Raw genomic sequence first — 21,601 nt, 5'->3', positions numbered from 1 at the left:
TGCTGCTTTATTCTCTTTCCCTCCCTTTCTGTCTTCATAGCGAGGTCTGAAGAATGTATTTGATGAAGCTATCCTAGCTGCCCTCGAACCTCCTGAAACGCAGCGAAAACGGAAGTGCTGTATATTCTAAAACCTCTATCTCTTTCTAATGCCCCACTCTTCTCCAGATGTTTGCTGCTTCCTTTAGTTACTGTACCTCTTGCTCCACAGAAATGACAAGTTTCCCAATCTCTTAAGTGACGTCATATGTACCTTGTTTCACCAATACTAAAGATTTGATTGCTTTTGACATTTCTTTTTCTACTTTTTTCGTTGTCTTTTGAGACTAAAGTTAGATTCATCTTTTGGCTATGACATATTTTCTCCTTTTTAAAGAACTATGTTTTTGTTTTACATGCCCTTTGAGTATTAAAAAAAAAGTTTACAATGAAGGTGTTACATGTAATTATTATAATTTTTTTTAAGTATTGATATGTTGCTTTAGATTTTTGATTAAGTTCATAGTCTTTGTTTTTTTGTTACTGTTATTTTAGAGCAGCTCAGGTAAATATTTCAGTACTTTGTTGCTCAAATTTATTGTATTTGAGAATCACCATTCCTCATGCCAGTGTATTTATTTTGTACTACAAATGTATCATACTTAATTATAATCTTAACATATGGCTTCAATTTGCAATTTGGTGCCATTCATATCCATACAACGTATTTAAATGGCTTAATATTATCCTGTAAAATGATTATTGCCGTTAATAAAGGACAGCTCCAATTGCCATTATTTCAATGTGTCTCTCTCATCAATTATGCATTAATGCTGTCAATTAATGGTGTGTTTTAACCAGAGAAATATGAATGTTCTGCCAAATGGTGTACATTTTATATTACCTATACTTTATTGGACACAGTTTAACATTTCCTACGATGCCTTGTTTTACAAAGCGTACCTGTTGTTTGCAGATAAATCGGGGCTTTCTCATATCCTTCATTTAGAATGCATCAGCAGCCGAAGATCTTGGATCTCATCTATGCACGTGTACAGAAAAGCATATTATTGTAATTGTTCTGTTTCTCCCGTTAGCAGTTACCTGACTTTTGTCGACAAACAATAGTGACTTGAAACCTTGACATCTTGTGAAAGTGCAGTACTTGATGCGCACAGATGAGGGCAGTCTTGTAGCACTTCCACACTGCAGGTTGCATTTTCTCACAGGTTGCAATTTATCACTTGTCTCTGTGTATATGTTTGTTATTTCACCTTGAGGCTTAATTTTCTGTTTTGACCTGCCCTTCACCTCACCAACCCTTCAGTCTCTGAGCCTGTTTGCTTGCACTTCCACTTTCTTGTTTGACACACCTTGTGTTATGTCCGAATGGCAGCCGGCATGGCTAATTTAGTTGGTTTCTGGGTCCAAACTAAATGGTTAAGTCAAGTACAGAGGTGTTGAGGGTTAATGGAATTTGACCAGCTAGCTGAAATTCTTTTTTGTCATTTTTGTTTATTAGCAGGCTCATGTGGAATCTGCACACACAGAATTGGAACTTTCAAACCACCCCCCTGACCCTTGCATGTTCGTTTAAGGCAATGTCCAGACTAATACATTTTCGTTTTGAAACGCATTGATTTTGCTACGTTTACGATCCTGCATTCACATAGTTTTCGGTGGATGAAAATGGCATTCCAAAGCATTTTGAATGCTATCCATTTCTGCATACTTCGGAAAATGAATATGTTAGAATACCGAGTTTTAAAATTGAATGTTGTGAAAACATTTAGATTTTGCTATGTTTATGTCACTCATCCACACTGTAACGTGGTTTCCTGCACCGATAACAAGGACTTTCACACTTTTTAACCCCATACTGTTTTTTGAAACCAAGGATATTAGGATACTGAAAACTTTTTTTTCAAATGAAAATAGGGACATGTGGGTGTAGCCTAAATATTTGGGCTCATTTTATGTTTTTAGCTACCAATAAAAGTAATATCAGCTCAGTTTCGCATGTTTTAACTTGTCTAACTTTTTCTGCCGAGTTTAGCACATAAAATGCATAAAAACAACTTCAAATTTCATCTGGGCCTTGTTATTAGGACACTTCCTGCTTAATTAATTTGCTCTTTGTCTTATTTTCATTTTATGTTAGTTGCTTGATTCCACAGAAAATATGATCCTTGTGGCATGTGCATTTCTTAAACATCAAATCAGCCATTTATTTTATGCTTCATATCCATTGGTTATACTCATGAAACCGGTCAAGAAAATATCCTGTTCCTATTTTATTCCAAAATCAAAAAAATATTTGCACATAGAAAATTAAGCCTATTTTTAGGGCCATTACGATTTTTTTTACATTGTGACATTTATTTTCATTACAGTTTAACAAATTTTACACCCATCTCTTATTACCGCAACAGAAACAAATATGGTTATTATGATATTCTAATTACCGAATTTTGCAAAATGTGATATGTGAACTTAATATACAATTTCAATAATATATTTTTTATCGTAGTAGTACATCCTGGGTACTAATTTTACTGCAATACAGTATGTTTCATTAATGAGAATCATCATTGAAAACCATAGTAAAAGTGAAATGTCAGAACATATTAGAGTATTAATGATTGGTTTGTGAAATGTGCTTCAGTGTCCTGAAAATAATGTAACTATGCAAAAAATATATAATCCTAAATGTAGGCTTTGTTTTCTTTATGCAAAATATAATTACATATTCTTTGTATTGATTTTGTGGTTAAGTTTGATCAGGACTTGTCAGGTTTTGTGGGAATCACCCATTAGTTTTACAATACTATACTTTTTATTTGTTCTATTCATTATTTTCAGATGTCTAATATCACCCGATTGTGTCTCAATGACAGAAATGATTTCATTTCATTACAATCCCATCTAATTTTCTTTAGTTTTTCTTTGTCTGTGTGCTGACCCATGTTGTGTCCATCTCTCCCTTGCTTTGTGTTCACAGAAAGGACTAAAGAACGTATTTGATGAGGCGATTTTGGCAGCCCTGGAGCCCCCTGAGCCCAAGAAGAAGCGCAAATGCGTGCTGCTCTGAGCTCACCATCTTTTCCCTTATACCCCCACCCTGTCTCCATTTTTTGCTCTAAGGCTGTGACACGGCTTTACACTCTAAAAGCTATGTGTAAAAGAAGTGAGTTTCAATATTTTGCACTGCAATAAAGATATATATAAGAGTTACCCACAATACACATGCACATATATGCATAAAAACACACAAACCACAAGCCCATTAATGTAAAAACCTAGAGGGCCAGGGGTCTTCTGTACTTCATGGTGAGTTTTAATAGAGATGCTGCCTTGTCATTTAAGTGGGTGAATTTGATAGTAACGCTTTGCAAGTTGCTCAAGTCTTAATTGGGTTCAGGTCATATTTGTCTCCATTGTGTTTCCATTGGTCTGACCTGAACAGGGAAGATAGCAGTCTAAACAATTTAAGCGCTGAATGACCATTTGAATGACGTGCACTTGAGTTGACCGTAATCCCTACCCCCCACCCTTGAACATCACCACCTGAAGTGCTTAGAAGTAATAGCTCCTTTTTCTTTGCCAATATTCCCAATTAATAGGCATTTGAGATAATAGCTCTATGAATGGTTTTCTGCGATAATGTTGACTCCTCACAAAAATATGTCCGTCTCAAGCAGGGAACTTTCTAACAGTGTTAGCAGAACAAGTGGCGTGTTATATTGCGTTGCTAGGGACCATGGAAGTGTGTTTCCAGATCTTGTGATGCATGTAGGTAAGCTTTCAGGTTCCTTTGGATAGGTTAACATTATAATAATAATAATGTAAGCTGACAAAAGTTGTTGTAGGCTCCAGCAGTTTTTACCAAATGTTTATTTTTTTTTTTCTGTTTTTGTGTTTTCTTTTTTGTTTTCCAAATTTTTGTTTTCTTTTAGTAAGGTTCATTTCACTCTTTTCCTTCTTAGGGGCTGGATCCCAGCATTTCTTTGATCCACCTGTACTTTTAAGAAAAAAACAAACTAGCAATCCACTGAAGTATATGTAGTACTGCACAGATGTTAAACCCTCAACAGAGCCAAGTTTAATTGTGCAATGCAGACATATAAAAGTTTGTTTTCCAGTAACCCAACAACATTTTTGTTCATTTGTGGTATAAACCAATCGCTCTGTATGAAGTCTCTCCTTTGTACTGTATATGCATTCTTTTGGATAAAAATATTAAACTTATACCTTAATTGCCTTTATCATGTTCCAATCCCTGTTTTTGTTATGAGGCACTATATTTAGACTGTCCCCAAGAAACGGCTCTCTTGAAATGCTTCATTTTTGTGTACTTTCTCCTTATAAACAGGACAGGGTATTCAATTAAAGTTCCAAGAGATCAGCTCTCTACATATCCTCCTCAGCAAAGGTCTGGACAATCATAACCATGATCTGGACTCTGGATGTGTTCAATCCATGCTGCTAGACGTTATCACAACACAGTGTTGCCAAGGCCTCTTATTAGAAGTAACTTTGGACATATTATTTTCACGAAGTCACTTCTAAATATCATCAGTTGTTATTTTTAGTTTTTGGCTCATTTCCAGACCAGATTGAAAATAATGTAGCAGTGGACATCGGAATGGCTAAGGGGTGTTTAGCACTGGGCTTTTGGAGCTATATTCCCAAATATTGCCGGCATACCCCCCCTAGGTTTTCCTTGTGCCCCCAGAAACATTTGATACCCCTCCTAATGGTCCAGTGAAGAGACAACCACTTGCCAAACCTAAAGGTCAAGATTGCATATAGTAGCTGCCCTGTCCCCAAATATTATTTTTATCAAGCACTGAACTCTTATTTCCTTTCCCATTTATGTGAGTAGAGTTGCCACAATGGTTATTTTAACGACAGTAGAACGTAGCAAGACATACAGCAAGTGGCATAGTTGCATACTGGCATCTTTCTCTTAAAACACTGCAGAGAATGAGGCAAAGTGAAACTATCTGCACTTGTCTGACAGCAAGTCCGACTTTGATGGTTAAACTGGTCAAATTTGATTTGGTGTGTGTGTGTGTGTGTGTGTGTGTGTGTGTGTGTGTATAGTAGTGTACAGTGTGTGTGTGTGTGTGTGTGTGTGTATAGTAGTGTACAGAATATACCAAGTCCAAGTGTTATTTTTTTTTGTTCTTCCCCTACAATGATCTTTAACCAGCATTTCATATTGAACAAACAAAAGAACACTATTTTGTGAAAATTAAGTCAGGGATGGCATCATCTCCGGTATAAGGATGTCATGTAAATACAGCCAAAAGACATCCCATTAATAAATAACTATAGCAAGCAGTATTTTGTAGCTGCATAGTTGTTAACTGTGAATTGTGGTTGGTATATTTTCACATTCAGACTCACCTGAATTTTCATCTTATGCCCCTGAAAGCCCTTTCATATTTTAATCTGTTTTCTTTTGGAAGAAGATGCATCAGACCCCACTACTTGGGCTTTGTCTATGGGCCCGTAATCTCCTCATCCATGCTCCTTGAGTTTTATTTCTTTTATAAAGTATCATATAAGAAATGTATAAAAATTTTCCCAAAAAAAAGCACTTATATCATTTTATTGCCATACAAGCCATATTGGCTACTGAACCCGTGTAAGTTATGCGTGTCCAGACCTTTGCTGGGGAGGAACTATAGACCGACCCTCTTGGAACTATAATTAAATACACTGCTCTAAGGATTTTCTGTCAGCAGGGTTCGCTCTATGACAACATAAGTAATGTATCTGTCACTGTTAGGTTTTCAAGTATTTTGCAGTGACTTTCTTATCTAAGCATTAATGTATACTGAAAAGCAACATATGGCTCCCCCAGAAGTGCTAAAAGGTAAGTTCTGTAGTCATATAGAAGATACTTACCAAAATGCTCAAAGCATTCATTTACATTTACATTTATGCATTTGGCAGACGCTTTTATCCAAAGCGACTTATTACAGGGACAATCTTCCCAGAGCAACCTGGAGTTAAGTGCCTTGCTCAAGGGCCCAACAGTGGCATCTTGGTGGTGCTGGGGCTTGAACCCCTGAGCCTCAACCACTGAGCCACCACTGCCCATTCAAATACATTTATACAGACAAATTGAAAAAAAAAAAACAATTGCAAGTCATATGAACATGTCAGTAATGACACTTATTTAACTTTCACAAATCTTAATTATACATAATGACTCTTGCTGCTTTTCTGAAAAGTTATGAAAACTACAGTTCATTAGTTCATTAACTGATTTTTCTATAATTTGTCTGACTGGTTTTAACCAGTAACTCATGAGTTTGTGAGGGTTTTAAAATATGAATTAAAAGAACCTGTTCAAAAGAGTCATTAGCTTGTGAATCTGCCAGCACTGCAAGATCACAACTCAGTCTTGTTTCTAAAAAAGTAAAATGAAAATAAGATAATCCCTTAAAAGGAATATTCAGGGCAGTTTTGGGAGGGTTCCTTTTGAAATGTATTCCACGACAGATTACAGAATGCATGCTGTAAAATGTCATTTGTAACATATTCCGTTAGATTACTCAAGTTCAGTAACATTCAAAATACCTTTGGAATACTTAATCAGTGGTAGATTTTTAAAACAATTTTTTTTTACTTGTTTTGACTAAAAACTGCCTGTGTCCTCTGTCTGTAAGAAAAAATATACATGGTCTTGTTTTTAAGGATTTTTTGATATTTTCACAGGAAAACAATACAAAAATGATCAAGAATATGATTTTTGCACTAATATCAACCTAGAAAAACAAATGATGTTCCAACGTGAATTTTCTTCATAAAAAATACGATCGTGTCTGTTAACATGTAACAAGAGAATGTAAAATGGCGTGAAATAGCATTTTAGCTTAGCCTAATGCTGACAATGTACACTAGTTTTATTTCAATTTCTTCTGCTTCAAACTTCTGTCTGCTTGTAGCCTATGAATGTAACACATCATAAGTGTTTCACCGCTGATCAAATGCACTTTGGATCACATCATTTATATGTATAAATGTTTTCCATCTGAAAGGACTAAATATTAAATTAAACAAATGACAATAAATGAAAAGTAATCACTTCAGTAATCAAAATACTTTTTGAATGTAACTATTCTAATTACCAATGATTTAAATTGTAACTGTAGTGGAATACAGTTACTTATATTTTGTATTTTAAATACATAATCCGAAACATGTGTTCCGTTACTCCCCAACCCTGATTCCGGGTTTAAATAAATCAACAGCATTTGTGGCATAATGTTGATTATCAAAAAAAAAACAAAAAAAATTGAGCTGTCCCTCCTTAAAAACAAAAAAAACACCTGGGATACAGTTTGGCACTTACTATGGAAGTGAATTGGGCCAATCTGTAAACATTGAAATACTCTGTGTTTCAAAGTATAGTCACAAGATTTAAACAGCATGCTTGTAAACATGATTTTTGTGAGATTAAATTGCATACGAAACGACTGTAAAAATGACAGTTTAAGCGACTTTACAGCTTTATAATACACTAATTAATACAAGTGCTTTTATAAAATTATAAGATTCACTTTTCTACCTTTTATAACACCTCCAAAAATTGGCCCCATTCACTTCCATTGTAAGTGCCTTACTGTAACCATGATTTCGTCTTTATTTTTCTTAAAGAAAAGGGACAAGTCAGAAATACATAGCCTACTTGTTTTTCATATTTATGTTCATATACTTTAAATTCCTGTTTTTTCCTATGGGGAAATTTAACATTTAAGTAAAATTGTTTTGATTACGCTGTCTACTCAAGATGTACAAATGATGCTGGGGGAGATGAGTTAACGCATTCCATGAGTGTTTTACCTGATGGCTGTCAAAATACACTTGAACTATCCAGCCGCAGAAAGCCATTAATTATGAAGGGTGGGATTGCAAGCATTCTTTGGTTTGGTTCGTGGGGGTGTCCACCTGCAGGAGTACACTGATTATCATTATCAGTGTACAGTTTGGACCTACTGACAACTGTGGCAGAACGGTGACGCAGATGCTGATAGTTATGAAAACATCGCCAGCTGCGCTGTCGTCATCATGTTCAATTTTGAAGTGAATCCGGTCAAGGACAGGTAAGAATGTCTAGGTCAGATTTCACCCCCTTTATTAGCAGATTTATTATGATTATGATGATTATTTTCCTTTATTTTGAGTGAACCGTAACCTGTACATGTTTGCATGAGATTTGTCTTTTTATGGGCCCATGCTTTAATGTTATAGATAAAAAATAAATAAAATTGGCTTCATTTTTCAGTTGTTTAGTTTTAGTGCCTTTTAATAAGATGGTAGACCTTCTTTTTTTTAAAGAACTATCCGTTGCTTGTCAGGGCGACTGTGTGTTCTCTATTATTTTTATAGGGATGTCCTCAGAGGTTTGATTTGAGGTCATTGTGATCTTGTGCAGGTCAACCTCATTAGCTGGTTGCACTTTATGCTCACAATTCCCAGGTTGGTGATTCTGAGTTGTTAAACCTATCGTTCTTTGTCATCCATTTAAGATTTTAACAGGTTGTTCAAGCAGTCCAGTGCTCTTGGCTCTCTCTGGTCCTAATTGGGTGATCCTTGAAGCTGATTCCAAAGCAAACAATGGATTTAACTTTTTTTTTCTCGTTACCCTGCCATGTACACCATAAAGGATATTGCAATGCCTCCCGCAGGATGGATTTTCTCTTCATGTTGGACCGTGTTTTAATCGATGTCTTTGTGGAGGGCCAATTAGAACCAAGGGCTTAACCTGAATGGTTGCAAGAATCATATAATGGGGCTCAATTGTTGGATTCTTCTCTGCTTTTCATATTTTTACTTGCCCTGCTAACATTTCCACCCCACCCACTTAAGCACTTTATTTTTAGCCCATATATGCAGGGATTAAGTAGACTATTCACTCCTGGAAACATAATAAACAAAATAATTTTTAAAGCATGGTAATACAAAATTCACAACATAGTCATGCTGTCCACATATGTGGACATCAATTGTTAGGAAAACTATTTGCTCTAAAAAAAAAAAAAATGATGCACCGATTATGCTGAAGAATTCAACGCAAATAATTTTTAGTTATCAGCGTATTGGTCTGCATGTTAATGCACAAGCATGTTTATATGCTCACAAAACGCTGATAACAGTCAAAAATCAGACAATTAATGCAAGAAAACCACGTTGACTTGAAATCAATTGGTTATTCTTTGCTTTTAATGTCAAAACGTAAACCTACAAGTTGGACACATTGGATAGGCCAGATAAATGTGTTTACGTGCATCGTGAAATCAGATTAATGGGGAAAAAAATCTATTTAAACTGTTCCTATCTACTGAAATAATGCTTAAACTTCATGACCTTACCCTGATCAAAGAATGCAGTTTAAAACGTACACATGACCACACACGTTGACGCATTAGTCATAATCGCCTAGTCGTTGTGAGATTGTGCACGGAAACGCATTCAGTTAAGTTGATTCTCGCAATTTCTCCAAAACCTTATCTTAACAAATCAGCAGAATTTGCAGCAACAATGCTCAGTAGTTCACAGAAAACAAATGATTTGCATTTGGTATACAAACACATGCACATAATCAATTAATGTAAGAATTCGTGACAAAGCAGCACTGATGGAGCACATGACAGTTTCATCAACTAGCCTCAAACTCTTAACTCTGGCCATCCTTTTTGAGCCCTCTGTAAGCCTCCAAATGCCTATGACTATTATCGTTTGAGGTGGCTGAGGTGTTAAGCGCATGTCCGCACGGCGAGAGATGAATCCGCAGATAAGCCCCCTTGCAGTGGGAGAGACTCTGGTTGAAGCCTCAGATGTGCCTGTCAGAGCCAAACATGTCGGGATATGTTGAAAAGTTAGCATGTGGACTTGAGACTGTTATGAGCGTTGAAATATTACTGGGTCTTAAATCAAAAATGCACATCCTTGCTCCCCACCACCCTTTGACCATCAGTAACATGGCAACAAGCGAAGCTTAAACGCAAACTCTTGCATACCTACCATGGCTGCACTGTAAGAACATGCAGGCTATCTATATTGGATTGGCTTTGGGAAATGTTTCTCTCTGATTTGTTTTTCTGTTGGTTTTGGGACATGAAATATAGCTGATGTTGATCTTGCCCCTTGTGCTTCTACTTTCCTGGGCCCAGTTGCAATAAACCACTTAAGTTAAGAAAACCCTTCGTTATAATTAAATGTGTATTGTCACTAAGGGTTTTCTTAAAGGAATAGTTCACCCAATAATTAAAATTCTCTCATTTACCCATCCTCATGCCATCCCTGATGTATATGCATTTTTATCTTTAGAAGAAAATCTCTTCTCTGTAGGTTCATAAAATCCAAGTGAATGGGTGTCAAATTTGTAATTGCACATTAAATGGACCTCAACAAAAACCTTCCGCTGGATTCACAAATGCTTCATACCCCTCAGATTTGTTAGTAAAACATGTGAATGTTTGTGAATTCCAATTTATTTATTTTTATAAAAAAATCAGTCAAACTCATCTGGGATGGCATGAGGGTGAGTAAATGATGACAAAATTCCAAACATTTGTAAATAGTTCATAGTGTAAATAGTAAATAGTGTGCACGTTCATTCACAATTATTGTAATCAACGGACATTAAAACGGCATACAAGCTGCCAGACTCTCTAGTAAATGCTGTTAACATCTATGCGGAACAGTAATGAAATATCTTTTTCTGAATTAAGTGCATTCAAATCATAGAATTTATTTATTTGTAATCTTTTTTAGGAAGCACGGTAGCATCTCAAAGAAAGTGAGGACTTACTGTCATCGCATTTTGCTGTTTAACAGCATTAGCATTGACAATACGCCATCAACTGGGGCGGATGTAGATTTATTTAAATTTGTTGTTATTGATTTCATGCCCAAAAGTTGTTGAGGGGTTGGGGGTGTTTATGTTTTCATTGCCAAAATTTGTTGAGAGGGGGTTTGTTTTCATTGTTGATGGGTTTTTGAGCAGGGGGTGGATCGCCAAACTGGATCGCTTAACCTTAAAGCGATGCATATCCCATGTTATTCTGCTAATAAAGGCCTATCACCATTGTAACAGCTGGAATAATCCATTTGAAAGTGAAGATTAACAAGTTAGGCCTAAATAAATATATAAACTTTACAAAAAAATTGTAGGCTACTGTGGGGGGCAGTGCTGCGAAACTCGTGAATATGAATTATATTATGCACAGTATAAGTTTTGATCAACAGTCATTCTTAATGATCGTTTCAAGCACTCAAATATTTCACATAAAATGATAATTTAATATCTACATCTGCAACTATCAGTCTTGGGATTTTGTTAGTAGATGAATACATAGATCAGAACTTTAATTTAGAACATGAACATTAGAATAGAACATTAGAGATAACGTTTTGCCTTTTAGTTTTTAGAGGTTTTGGATTCTAATTCACCCAAATATAACTTTTTATTGTAATAAACCAAGATTGCATCTATACGTCAGTGGATGAGTGTTATACTTTAAAAATAAAATGCCATAAAAGATACGAGAGGGTAGACGAGAGTAGCAGAAACACAGAAATTTATGTTATATTTTATGTTATATAAATGTGTTATATATATATATATAATATAACACATTTATTGGCAGTAATGAAATAGTCTATATGAAATAACAGTGAACTCCGAAATTCAGACACCAACGACCACAAACTCCACACCAGCAATGGGAAAAATTCAATATGCGCCTCAGTGCCTGTGAATGAGATGATACCGTTCACGAACAACCACGACCCCACCGTGAAACGCACTACGCAACGTGCGCCCCATCAACAATCAGCTCACCTGGTTACTGCACACCTAAGAGCAATTGAGAGAGAGGGAGAAAAGAGGAAAAGACATCAGACTCACACTTCATGCACACAAACAATACGGTCGAGAAGGCCATCACGACATGGAAAAGAGCGCAAGCTGCAGAAAAATTGCCAACATTAAACAACAGCAATAAAAGCCGCAACGTACACATCAAAACATTAAAAATGACACATTCCAGCAGATTGACAGTCAAAATGCACAGTGATGAAAAAGAACCTCCTAGTCAAGAACTGGAGGCGTTTCATCTGGATTATACACATAGGCCTACCTGACGAAAGCAATTTCAAAAAGTGGTGAAGACACATACCACCCGTCTCAACCCAAAACAGCGATTCATCTAATAATCATTCAATGAATAATTGGAAACAATTGAGAAATTAATCTTTTACCTCTTTAATTTTTTTTTCACGTGTTTGTCCCCTTAGTCATTGTTGTTGAGGAAATAAGCTCATCAACCCATGAGAACCAAAACAATGTACACGTGCTGTAATGGTAGGTACGCGATTGGACGGTGCTGTGATTTGGCCCGCTGCTGTAAACAATCCTGCTATGGGTCTGGAGTCATTTGTGCCTTCGGTAAGAGTTTAGGCAGTTTGACATGGATGAATACATACACAACGTCAACATCAACTTTAATATACTTAATTTAAATGTAATACCTTTTGGACACGCTGGGGTGGCAGCTATGCTACCCCATGCTACACTTGTGGCCACGCCCCTGTATCAACTGAATGCGATTTACAGATGCCTATACTAAATTATGGAACACAAATCATAAAGCTCATTTAAAAAACACTGTCCAACCAGTCACGTTAGAGGGCATTAATTATTTCGAGAATATCATGCAAACTGCATCTTTCCATGAACTTTTCACCCAATGTCAGCACTTCTGATGGAAAAACTATACTTAAAAAAATAAATGCAAGCAGCGAAGCAAAGTATAGGCTATGTTTTACATTACTATTTATGTTATTTTAAGGGTTAATTTCACGCATTTAATTATTAGTTAATTTTCTTGCAAGGTCCATACATATCTTTCCAAACTTGATAATTGGCCTTGCCAATAATATAACTAACAATATTTGCCTGTATTTATTTGGCTGACAGATTTGATCACAATCAAAACTAAGCCTTTAAAGGAATATTCCGGGTTCAATTCAAGTTGAGCACAATCGACAAATCGACAGCATTTGTGGCATAATATTATTGATTGCCACAAAAATCTACTTCACTCATCCCTCATATTCTTAAAAATAATAATAATAAAAAGCAAAAATCGAGGTTCTATTGAGGCACATGCAATGGAAGTGAAAGGGGCCAATTTGTAAACACAACAATACTCCCAGTTTCAAGAGTATAGCCACAAGACGTAAACAATATGTGCGCTAACATGATTTTAATGTGAAAAAATCACTCAATTACCTTTTCTTTGTAAAGTTATGGCCAATTTTACAACTGTTACCATGACGATGTCAACAAACCCTAAAAAGATTGTAAAAATTACGATTTAAACAACTTTACAGCTCATATAAACATGTGTTTTAACCGAATGAATGGAAATGCTTTTTTTTAATAAGCTTCACTTTTCTGCCTTTTTAAACCCTCCAAAATTTGTCCCCATTCACTTACATTGTAACCTCGATTTGAAAAAAAAAAAAAAAACTTAAAAGAAAATAATAGCAAAAAGCAAAAAAAAAGTTACAGTGTGGCACTTACAATGGAAGTGAATAGGGTAAATTTTTGGAGTGTTTGTAATGCATAAAGGTGAATCGTATAATTTCCTGTTAAAACTTGTTTTATTTGTGCTGTAAAGTTGCTTAAGCCATAATTTGTATGTTCTTAGGGTTGACAGCATTACATCGTCATGGCAACGAGTTATAAAATTGGTTATAGTTAGCAATTTTATCTCACTAAAATCATATTTACATGCATATCGCTTACATCTTGTGACAATTGGAATTAGAACGCAGCAGATACGCAGCTTGGCCTGTTCGATGCATTTCTCTTTTTGTACAAGCTCCATATCAAAAATTTTCCTTGTTGCACCCACAGTGAAAAAACTGTTTTAGTGCAGAGAAGCCAACAGTGATGACTCTAGTACCTTAGTTTGGTTTATTGTGACATGCTAAATCACTGGAGGTTTTCAGATACATGTGTCACATCCATGGGCCATCTCCGTTGGTCACCCCACAGCTAATGGGAAACCCTTCAGGTGTGTAGGGTGCCCCATCTAACCATTAAACTTCACTATGTGTTGACAGATTGACCTCGTGCTTGTTAAGCAGCTGACCTCTGTGGCCTTGTTTCCATATCATGGATGCAGTACAACCATATCCAAACTAGTGATACCAGCATGCACTCCCGGTGCAGGTGGCTGAAAGATTTCAGTTTGTACGATGGCATAGCTGAGATTGATGGATTAAGTGTAGGGCCTGTTTACTGCCATATCCTCTCATATTTTGGTATTCATGATCTCATGAGAGTCTGTACACCTGTGTCCTCTGTTCTGACTGATCACAGGGTCTGATATTTGGCCACATGGAAAGAACCTCCATAGTTTTAGTCATTGCATAACCACCAAGATATGTGTATACAAATTTAGATTCCTAACTGCTAGGCAAAGGGGGTTGCGCATCAGGGTAGAAGGCCTTATATATCACTTCATGATGGATGAGCCAGGGTAGAGGAATTCTCTGTGGTTCATACTAAAACAATGCTTTGCACTGAAGCGCTGCACCAACCTGAGCTATGTGGTCATTCACGTTGCTCACAATGGTAACCATTGCTGTTAAATCGTGATTGAGATTTTTAGAGGAATGGCAGTTTAGAGGTGCAATTCATTTCATTTGTTTTCAACTTTTTTTCTTTTTGACATATGAGGGACTCATTAAATATGATGTTCATTATTTAACAATGGAAATCTGTAAAAAAAAAAAAATAAATAAAAAAAAATATATATATATATATGGATGCATGCAGCATTTAAAATCAAAAGATTTAGTTTCAGATGCCATTGTAGAAATTCACTTTGCACATTCATCCATGATTACTTTAATCCATGAGTGAAAGTGTCCAATAACAGGGTAACTTGGATTAAGTTAGTTACTATTCAGTTGGTCATATGATTCTAACAATGCCACCCCATGAAGAGACCCTCTCCATGTAGAATAAAGCAGCTTTTATAAGGTCACAAATATGACTGGGAGTCTTAATAGAAGAAAATACATCTCCAAAAAGAAAATCCAGTGAAGAAACAACATTGAAAAACACTGGTTATGTATATAACATTTTCGAAGACCTTCAGACATCTTATTGAAGTGATTATACACTCACCTAAAGGATTATTAGGAACACCATACTAATACTTTGTTTGACCCCCTTTCGCCTTCAGAACTGCCATAATTCTACGTGGCATTGATTCAACAAGGTGCTGAAAGCATTCTTTAGAAATGTTGGCCCATATTGATAGGATAGCATCTTGCAGTTGATGGAGATTTGTGGGATGCACATCCAGGGCACGAAGCTCCCGTTCCACCACATCCCAAAGATGCTCTATTGGGTTGAGATCTGGTGACTGTGGGGGCCATTTTAGTACAGTGAACTCATTGTCATGTTCAAGAAACCAATTTGAAATGATTCGAGCTTTGTGACATGGTGCATTATCCTGCTGGAAGTAGCCATCAGAGGATGGGTACATGGTGGCCATAAAGGGATGGACATGGTCAGAAACAATGCTCAGGTAGGCCGTGGCATTTAAATGATGCCCAATTAGCACTAAGGGGCCTAAAGTGTGCCAAAAAAAAATCCCTCACACCATTACACCACCACCACCAGCCTGCACAGTGGTAACAAGGCATGATGGATCCATGTTCTCATTCTGTTTACGCCAAATTCTGACTCTACCATCTGAATGTCTCAACAGAAATCGAGACTCATCAGACCAGGCAACATTTTTCCAGTCTTCAACTGTCCAATTTTGGTGAGCTCTTGCAAATTGTAGCCTCTTTTTCCTATTTGTAGTGGAGATGAGTGGTACCCGGTGGGGTCTTCTGCTGTTGTAGCCCATCCGCCTCAAGGTTGTGCGTGTTGTGGCTTCACAAATGCTTTGCTGCATACCTGGTTATATCAGGCAAAGTTGCTCTTCTATCAGCTTGAATCAGTCGGCCCATTCTCCTCTGTCCTCTAGCATCAACAACGCATTTTCGCCCACAGGACTGCCACATACTGGATGTTTTTCCCTTTTCACACCATTCTTTGTAAACCCTAGAAATGGTTGTGCGTGAAAATCCCAGTAACTGAGCAGATTGTGAAATACTCAGACTGGCCCGTCTGGCACCAACAGCCATGCCACGCTCAAAATTGCTTAGATCACCTTTCTTTCCCATTCTGACATTCAGTTTGGAGTTCAGGAGATTGTCTTGACCAGGACCACACCCCTAAATGCATTGAAGCAACTGCCATGTGATTGGTTGATTAGGTAATTGCATTAATGAGAAATTGAACAGGTGTTCCTAATAATCCTTAAGGTGAGTGTACATCTGTCCGGTCAACTAATTTCCACCGCTGGTTTATCAAGATAAATTAAGTAGTGTTCTGCTTGGCATTGGATCTCAACAAGGATGTAAAAAGTACTGCAAAATTATACTTAAGTGAAAGTATGGATACAAGTATTTAACTAGAAACATACTTGAGTGAAAGTAAAAAAAGTATTCACATTAAGTTGTACTTGAATATTAAAAAGTTACTTTATTTTCCTAGCTAAAATGAAATGAAGAGAGGAGATTGTGTGAGAGAGGATGTTAAATCCGATTGGTTTGTTAATTTGCATTTTTACTGTCTCTGACGACTGTCATATTTCTCCCTTAGTGGCATTCGCAACCTGGTCATACAATCATGTTACAATAACTACATTTTTGCTAAATAATTTTTATGTGGCCTGTTGTACGTAACACAATTTCCCGGTGAAATGAACAGTAGAGGCACTAAAACAACAATGACTTTTATTCAGATCACACAAATTACGAGTAAAAGGGCAGATTATCAATTAATAAACTATGACTTTCCACTCTGTTCCTCACATAGTGCTATTTTATGACATCTAAACGCTTTTAATATATAGCGCATGACTCATTTTAACATTGCATACAAGTGTCATCAAATTGGAGTGGTGGCGGTGTAGTGGACTAAAGCACATAACTGGTAATCAGAAGGTCGCTGGTTCGATCCCCACAGCCACCACCATTGTGTCCTTGAGCAAGACACTTAATCCAGGTTGCTCTGGGGGGATTGTCCCTGTAATAAGTGCACTATAAGTCGCTTTGAATAAAAGCGTCAGCCAAATGCATAAATGTAAATGTAAATTGTGCGGTTGCTCAACCGATAGTGCGTTGCATATGCAATACAAAGGACTGGGGTATGAATCCTGAAGAGCACGCAAATTCACATGTTAGCCGAAAGTGTCATAGATTCACCACAGAATGATGTGGTTGCTTCAGATGTTACTCTTGATTAATAGACATGATTTTGTTGCCGGCAGTAATAGGTCAGTTCCTTCCATTTGCATCAAAACACTGATAGACAGAAAATGCAGTACCAAATGAGAAAACGAAGAGTAATTACTTGACATGAATGAAGGATTTGAAGTGTAGTTTGACATCATTTCCTGCAAAGACTCTTTGAGCCACTGTCAATAATATTTGACTAAGGCTGCCCCACATGTATCAAAAGAAAAAAACAAACTTCGGTATTTACTTGACTTGCGTCAGTCCCGGCCACTGGCTTGGGCCAGGAGGAATTGAGTAAACTAGTAGAACAAAGTGGATTCCAGTTGGAAAAATACTTTTTAAGAGTGTAAAACACCTATTGATTAAGGCACACTAAACAACCATGATAAATGCTATTCACCACATGTTACAACTTTGTTTTAGGGTAACGTTTTAATGAGAGCTTCATCATATCAATGCTTGATGGTTGGTAAAGAAAAAGAAAGAAGGGCGGAGGGAGTACGGCAATTGTCATCACAAACAAGAAACATCTGTCTCATTTGTGTAACTTGTTTTCTTTTAATATGAGAAGTATGTTGGTGGAAATCTGAGTTTTGAAGAAGGCCTAGAAGTAGAGAGGAGCGCTTTACGTCTACTGTTTTTTTTCCTCGGTTTTTCACTCATGGAATCATTCTTGCAGACCTGCACTGAACTTCTGTGTTTCTCTCCAGAAACATCCTCTTTTTACATCCTTCAAGGTAAATAAAAGATTACCAGAGAGTGAAAAGTGGATAAATCTGTGGATAAATCTACACCCCTGCCTGTATGTCTACTCATTCATGCGATTATCTTCTCAGCCAGTAGTGTGGCAGCAGTGTAATGTATAAAATCAAGAAGATACGGGTCAGGAGCTTCAGCTAATGTTCACACCAACCTTCAGAATGGGGGAAAAATGTGATCTCCGTGATTTGGAGCGTGGCATGATTGTTGGTGCCAGATGGGCTGGTTTGAGTATTTCTGTAACTGCTGATTTCTTGGGATTTTCACGCACAGTTTCTAGAGAATGGTGTGGAAAACATAAAAACAACCAGTGAGTGTCAGTTCTGTGGATAAAAACGCCTTGGTCTACGGAGAATTGCAGACTGTTTCGAGCTGACAGAAATACTACAGTAACTCAGATGATAACTCTGTAGAATTGTAGTGAGCAGAATAGCATCTCAGAATGCACAACATGCCGCATGCAGCCTCCGTTTCCTGTTCTAAGCTGACAGAAGTGATACCCAGAGAAGTCTTCTGCTGCTGTAGCCCATCCGCCTCAATTGTTCGACATGTTGTACACTCAGAAATACTACATAGCACTGTTGTAATGTGTGCTTAATTGGGTTGCTGTCAACTTCCAGTCAGCTTGGACCAATCTGGACATTTTCCTCTGACCTCTGTCATTAACAAGCACACAGAACTGCTGCTCGCTGGATGTTTTTTTGTTTTTGCATCATTCTCTTTACACTCTTGAGACTGTGGTGTATAATTATCCCAGGAGATCAGCGGTTTCAGAAAAACTCAAACCAGCCCATCTGGCACCAACAATCATGTCATGGAAGAAATTACTGAGATCAAATTTTTTCCATTCTGATGGTTGATGTGAACATTAATTGAAGCTCCTGACACATTTGCATGATTTTATACATTAAACTTCTGCCACACTATTGGATGATTAGATAATTGCATGAATAAGTAGATTTACAGGTGTACCTGATAAAGTGGCGTGTGTGTGTGTATGCATATGTGTGTATATTCATGTAAATGTATGTGTGTGTGTACAGTATATATATTAATTACAGCATATCAACTCAATTAAAGTATTTGCCATTCACTTTCATGTCTAGGCCTAATCAAACAAATATTCCCGAGATGACTTCAGAGACCAAAGTCATATTAAAAGTAGCTGATAGGCTAAAGCCCCCGATCTTTGAGTTTCTTTATTGAATTGTAGGTTGATAATTATGTTATGTCCCTGGAAAAGCCTTTCCAAATATTAAATTACTATGTGGTATTTTCCATCAAAGAGGCGGTGACAGGGCCATTCTGTTGACAGGATTAGATTTCTCATAGTGAAATCTCCCTCAAGCATATATTAGATCTATTCTCATACACTGATTTTTCCACATTCATGCCTGGTGCCGTGCATATTTTACCCCAAATAGCCATAGGAGAGATTTCTTACAAAGACAGGTTGTCCTTGCTTGCTTACAGTTTAAAGAAAAAGTTCACCCAATTATGAAATTTCTCATAAAACTTGACTTTCTCAATGTTTGACTAAAAAGTATGACTTATGTGGAAAACAAAAGAGGTTTAATGAGTATCACGATTCGGTTTTTATATACAGTGGCAGTTGGTAGTGCCTCATAACTCACTTTAAAAAAGGGTCCAAAAGCATAATTCATGCTATTTATGGATCATATTAATATACTGTAAGTCTTCTAAAGGCATACAATAGGTTTTGGTGAGAAAGTATTTTTTTCAGCAAAGCAATCAGTTCTCGTACAAATACACACGCAAACTGTGAACATAGAGCTCATGAACGTGAAACGAACGTCAAAATTCTTTCTGAAATAAAGATAAATTTGTTTTTTTCTCATCAAAACCAAATCTCACATTATGCCTTCAGAAGACCTGGATTATGACTCAAGAGTTGCATGGACTTTATGATAATTCTGAATCCTTTTTCAAGCTTTGGGTGAACTATCCCTTTTTGTGTAGCAAATCTACACACATGCTTGTGTCTTTCAAGCAGCAAGAAAACAGCAGTGAACAAAAACAGTTGTGTTTTAGGCTCCAATATCTCAGCTTCCACAAACACAGGATGTGCTGGATATCGTAAGGATTTCTTCTTGATTTCCACAGCCTGCATCCACAGATACTGTATGCCCCCCACTTTAATTTCCCGGTGCGCAATAAAAGGCAAACTCTCCTCTTTTCAAACCGCCTCTTCCTCAACACAGCTTATTAGAAACAGACCTTGGCATGACCAAACCACTGCAAGGAATATCAAGCAAGCCATGGAAGCAGACAGTATAATGTAACATGGTGGGCTTGTTTTGGACCTCAGCAAATTGCGAGTGCTCTCATGGTTTTTTCAACAACTTAAATAAATCCAGAGGTGATTTGATGACATGTGGAACATAAATTGTGTAATTGTGTCATCTACGATGGAAGGAAACCTGAGGTTGTAAGTCTACCTGTCTCACTGTTATAACCGCAATTAAAGCTATAGTTCACCCAAAAAATGAATATTCTGTCATCCATTTTGTTTCACCCATATATATAAAAAAGAAAGTTATACAAGTTTGACAGGCTTTAATGTAAGTCAGTGATTTATAGAATATACATTTTTGGGTGAACTATCCCTTTAAGTTATGCAAAATGGTTTTGCTTTTTCAGTACAATTACATAATTTTACATTATCTCAATGGATTCTTGTACAGATTGAAATAGTCAATTTTGCGATGCACACAAAAAATACAATTTACATCAGACCCCCAAAATCTATTGGACTATTTAAGAAATATTCCAGGTTCAAAACAAGTTTAGCTCAGCTGACACCTTTTAATAAAAAAAACCCCCAATAATTTCCATTTGTAAGTGCCTCATTGTAACAATTGTTGTTGTAAAAGTTGCTTAAGTCTGCATTTTCTGGTTTTTTTTATTTATTTATTTTTTTTTTTATGGTTTACGGCATTACATAATTGCAACAAATTTGTAAGATTTGATATCACTTTTCACAGAAATGGCAAGTGTTTTTATCACATTACAATCGTGTTAACATGAATATTGTGGCTATACATTTGAAACGGTATTTTAACATTTACAGATTGGCCCCATTCATGTAACTTTGATATTTGTGTTTTTTTTAAAGAAAAGGAGGGACAAGCCGAAATTACGTTTTGTGGTAATCAACATAGTCACAAATGCTGTCAATTGAGCTTTACTTGTACTGAACCCGAAACTTTAATTCAAGCTATTAGGCCAAAGTTAAGGGGCCTTTATGAAAGTCACCTTTGAGGCTGCTTTGTTGCAGCACCGAACCACACTTCTGTGTGTCCAACATCCTTCATTCCTGCCATTATTCCATGAATAGTTTCTATAAATATTTATTGTTCTTGGCGAGATGGTATGGCACTCTGGGTACGGTCTAGAGCATGTCACAAAGCAGCTGTGTGTAAGAGAGCAGGCTTACTGGTACACCC

At 36.8% G+C, this 21,601-nt stretch overlaps 1 protein-coding gene across 2 annotated transcripts in view; it reads left to right on the top strand.

Annotated features, from left to right (window-relative positions):
* The window catches only part of cdc42 (cell division cycle 42), a 37,787-nt gene extending 33,544 nt beyond the window's left edge, over window positions 1-4,243 (top strand). Inside the window, exon 6 of one of the 2 annotated variants that reach the window (XM_052101391.1) lies at window positions 2,980-4,243. In XM_052101391.1, coding sequence (XP_051957351.1) covers window positions 2,980-3,069 — 90 coding nt within the window. In that variant the 3' untranslated portion in view covers window positions 3,070-4,243. Of the gene's footprint in view, window positions 1-40; window positions 770-2,979 lie in introns of those variants that run through there. The other variant, XM_052101392.1, reaches the window with a different exon arrangement.
* The last annotated feature ends 17,358 nt before the right edge of the window (window positions 4,244-21,601 follow it).

The sequence above is a fragment of the Xyrauchen texanus genome, chromosome 32, assembly GCF_025860055.1.
Source record: "Xyrauchen texanus isolate HMW12.3.18 chromosome 32, RBS_HiC_50CHRs, whole genome shotgun sequence".
Taxonomy (NCBI): Eukaryota; Metazoa; Chordata; class Actinopteri; order Cypriniformes; family Catostomidae; genus Xyrauchen; species Xyrauchen texanus.
The sequence above is the reverse complement of the archived record's forward strand: the minus strand, read 5'-3'. Positions and strand labels throughout refer to the sequence as shown.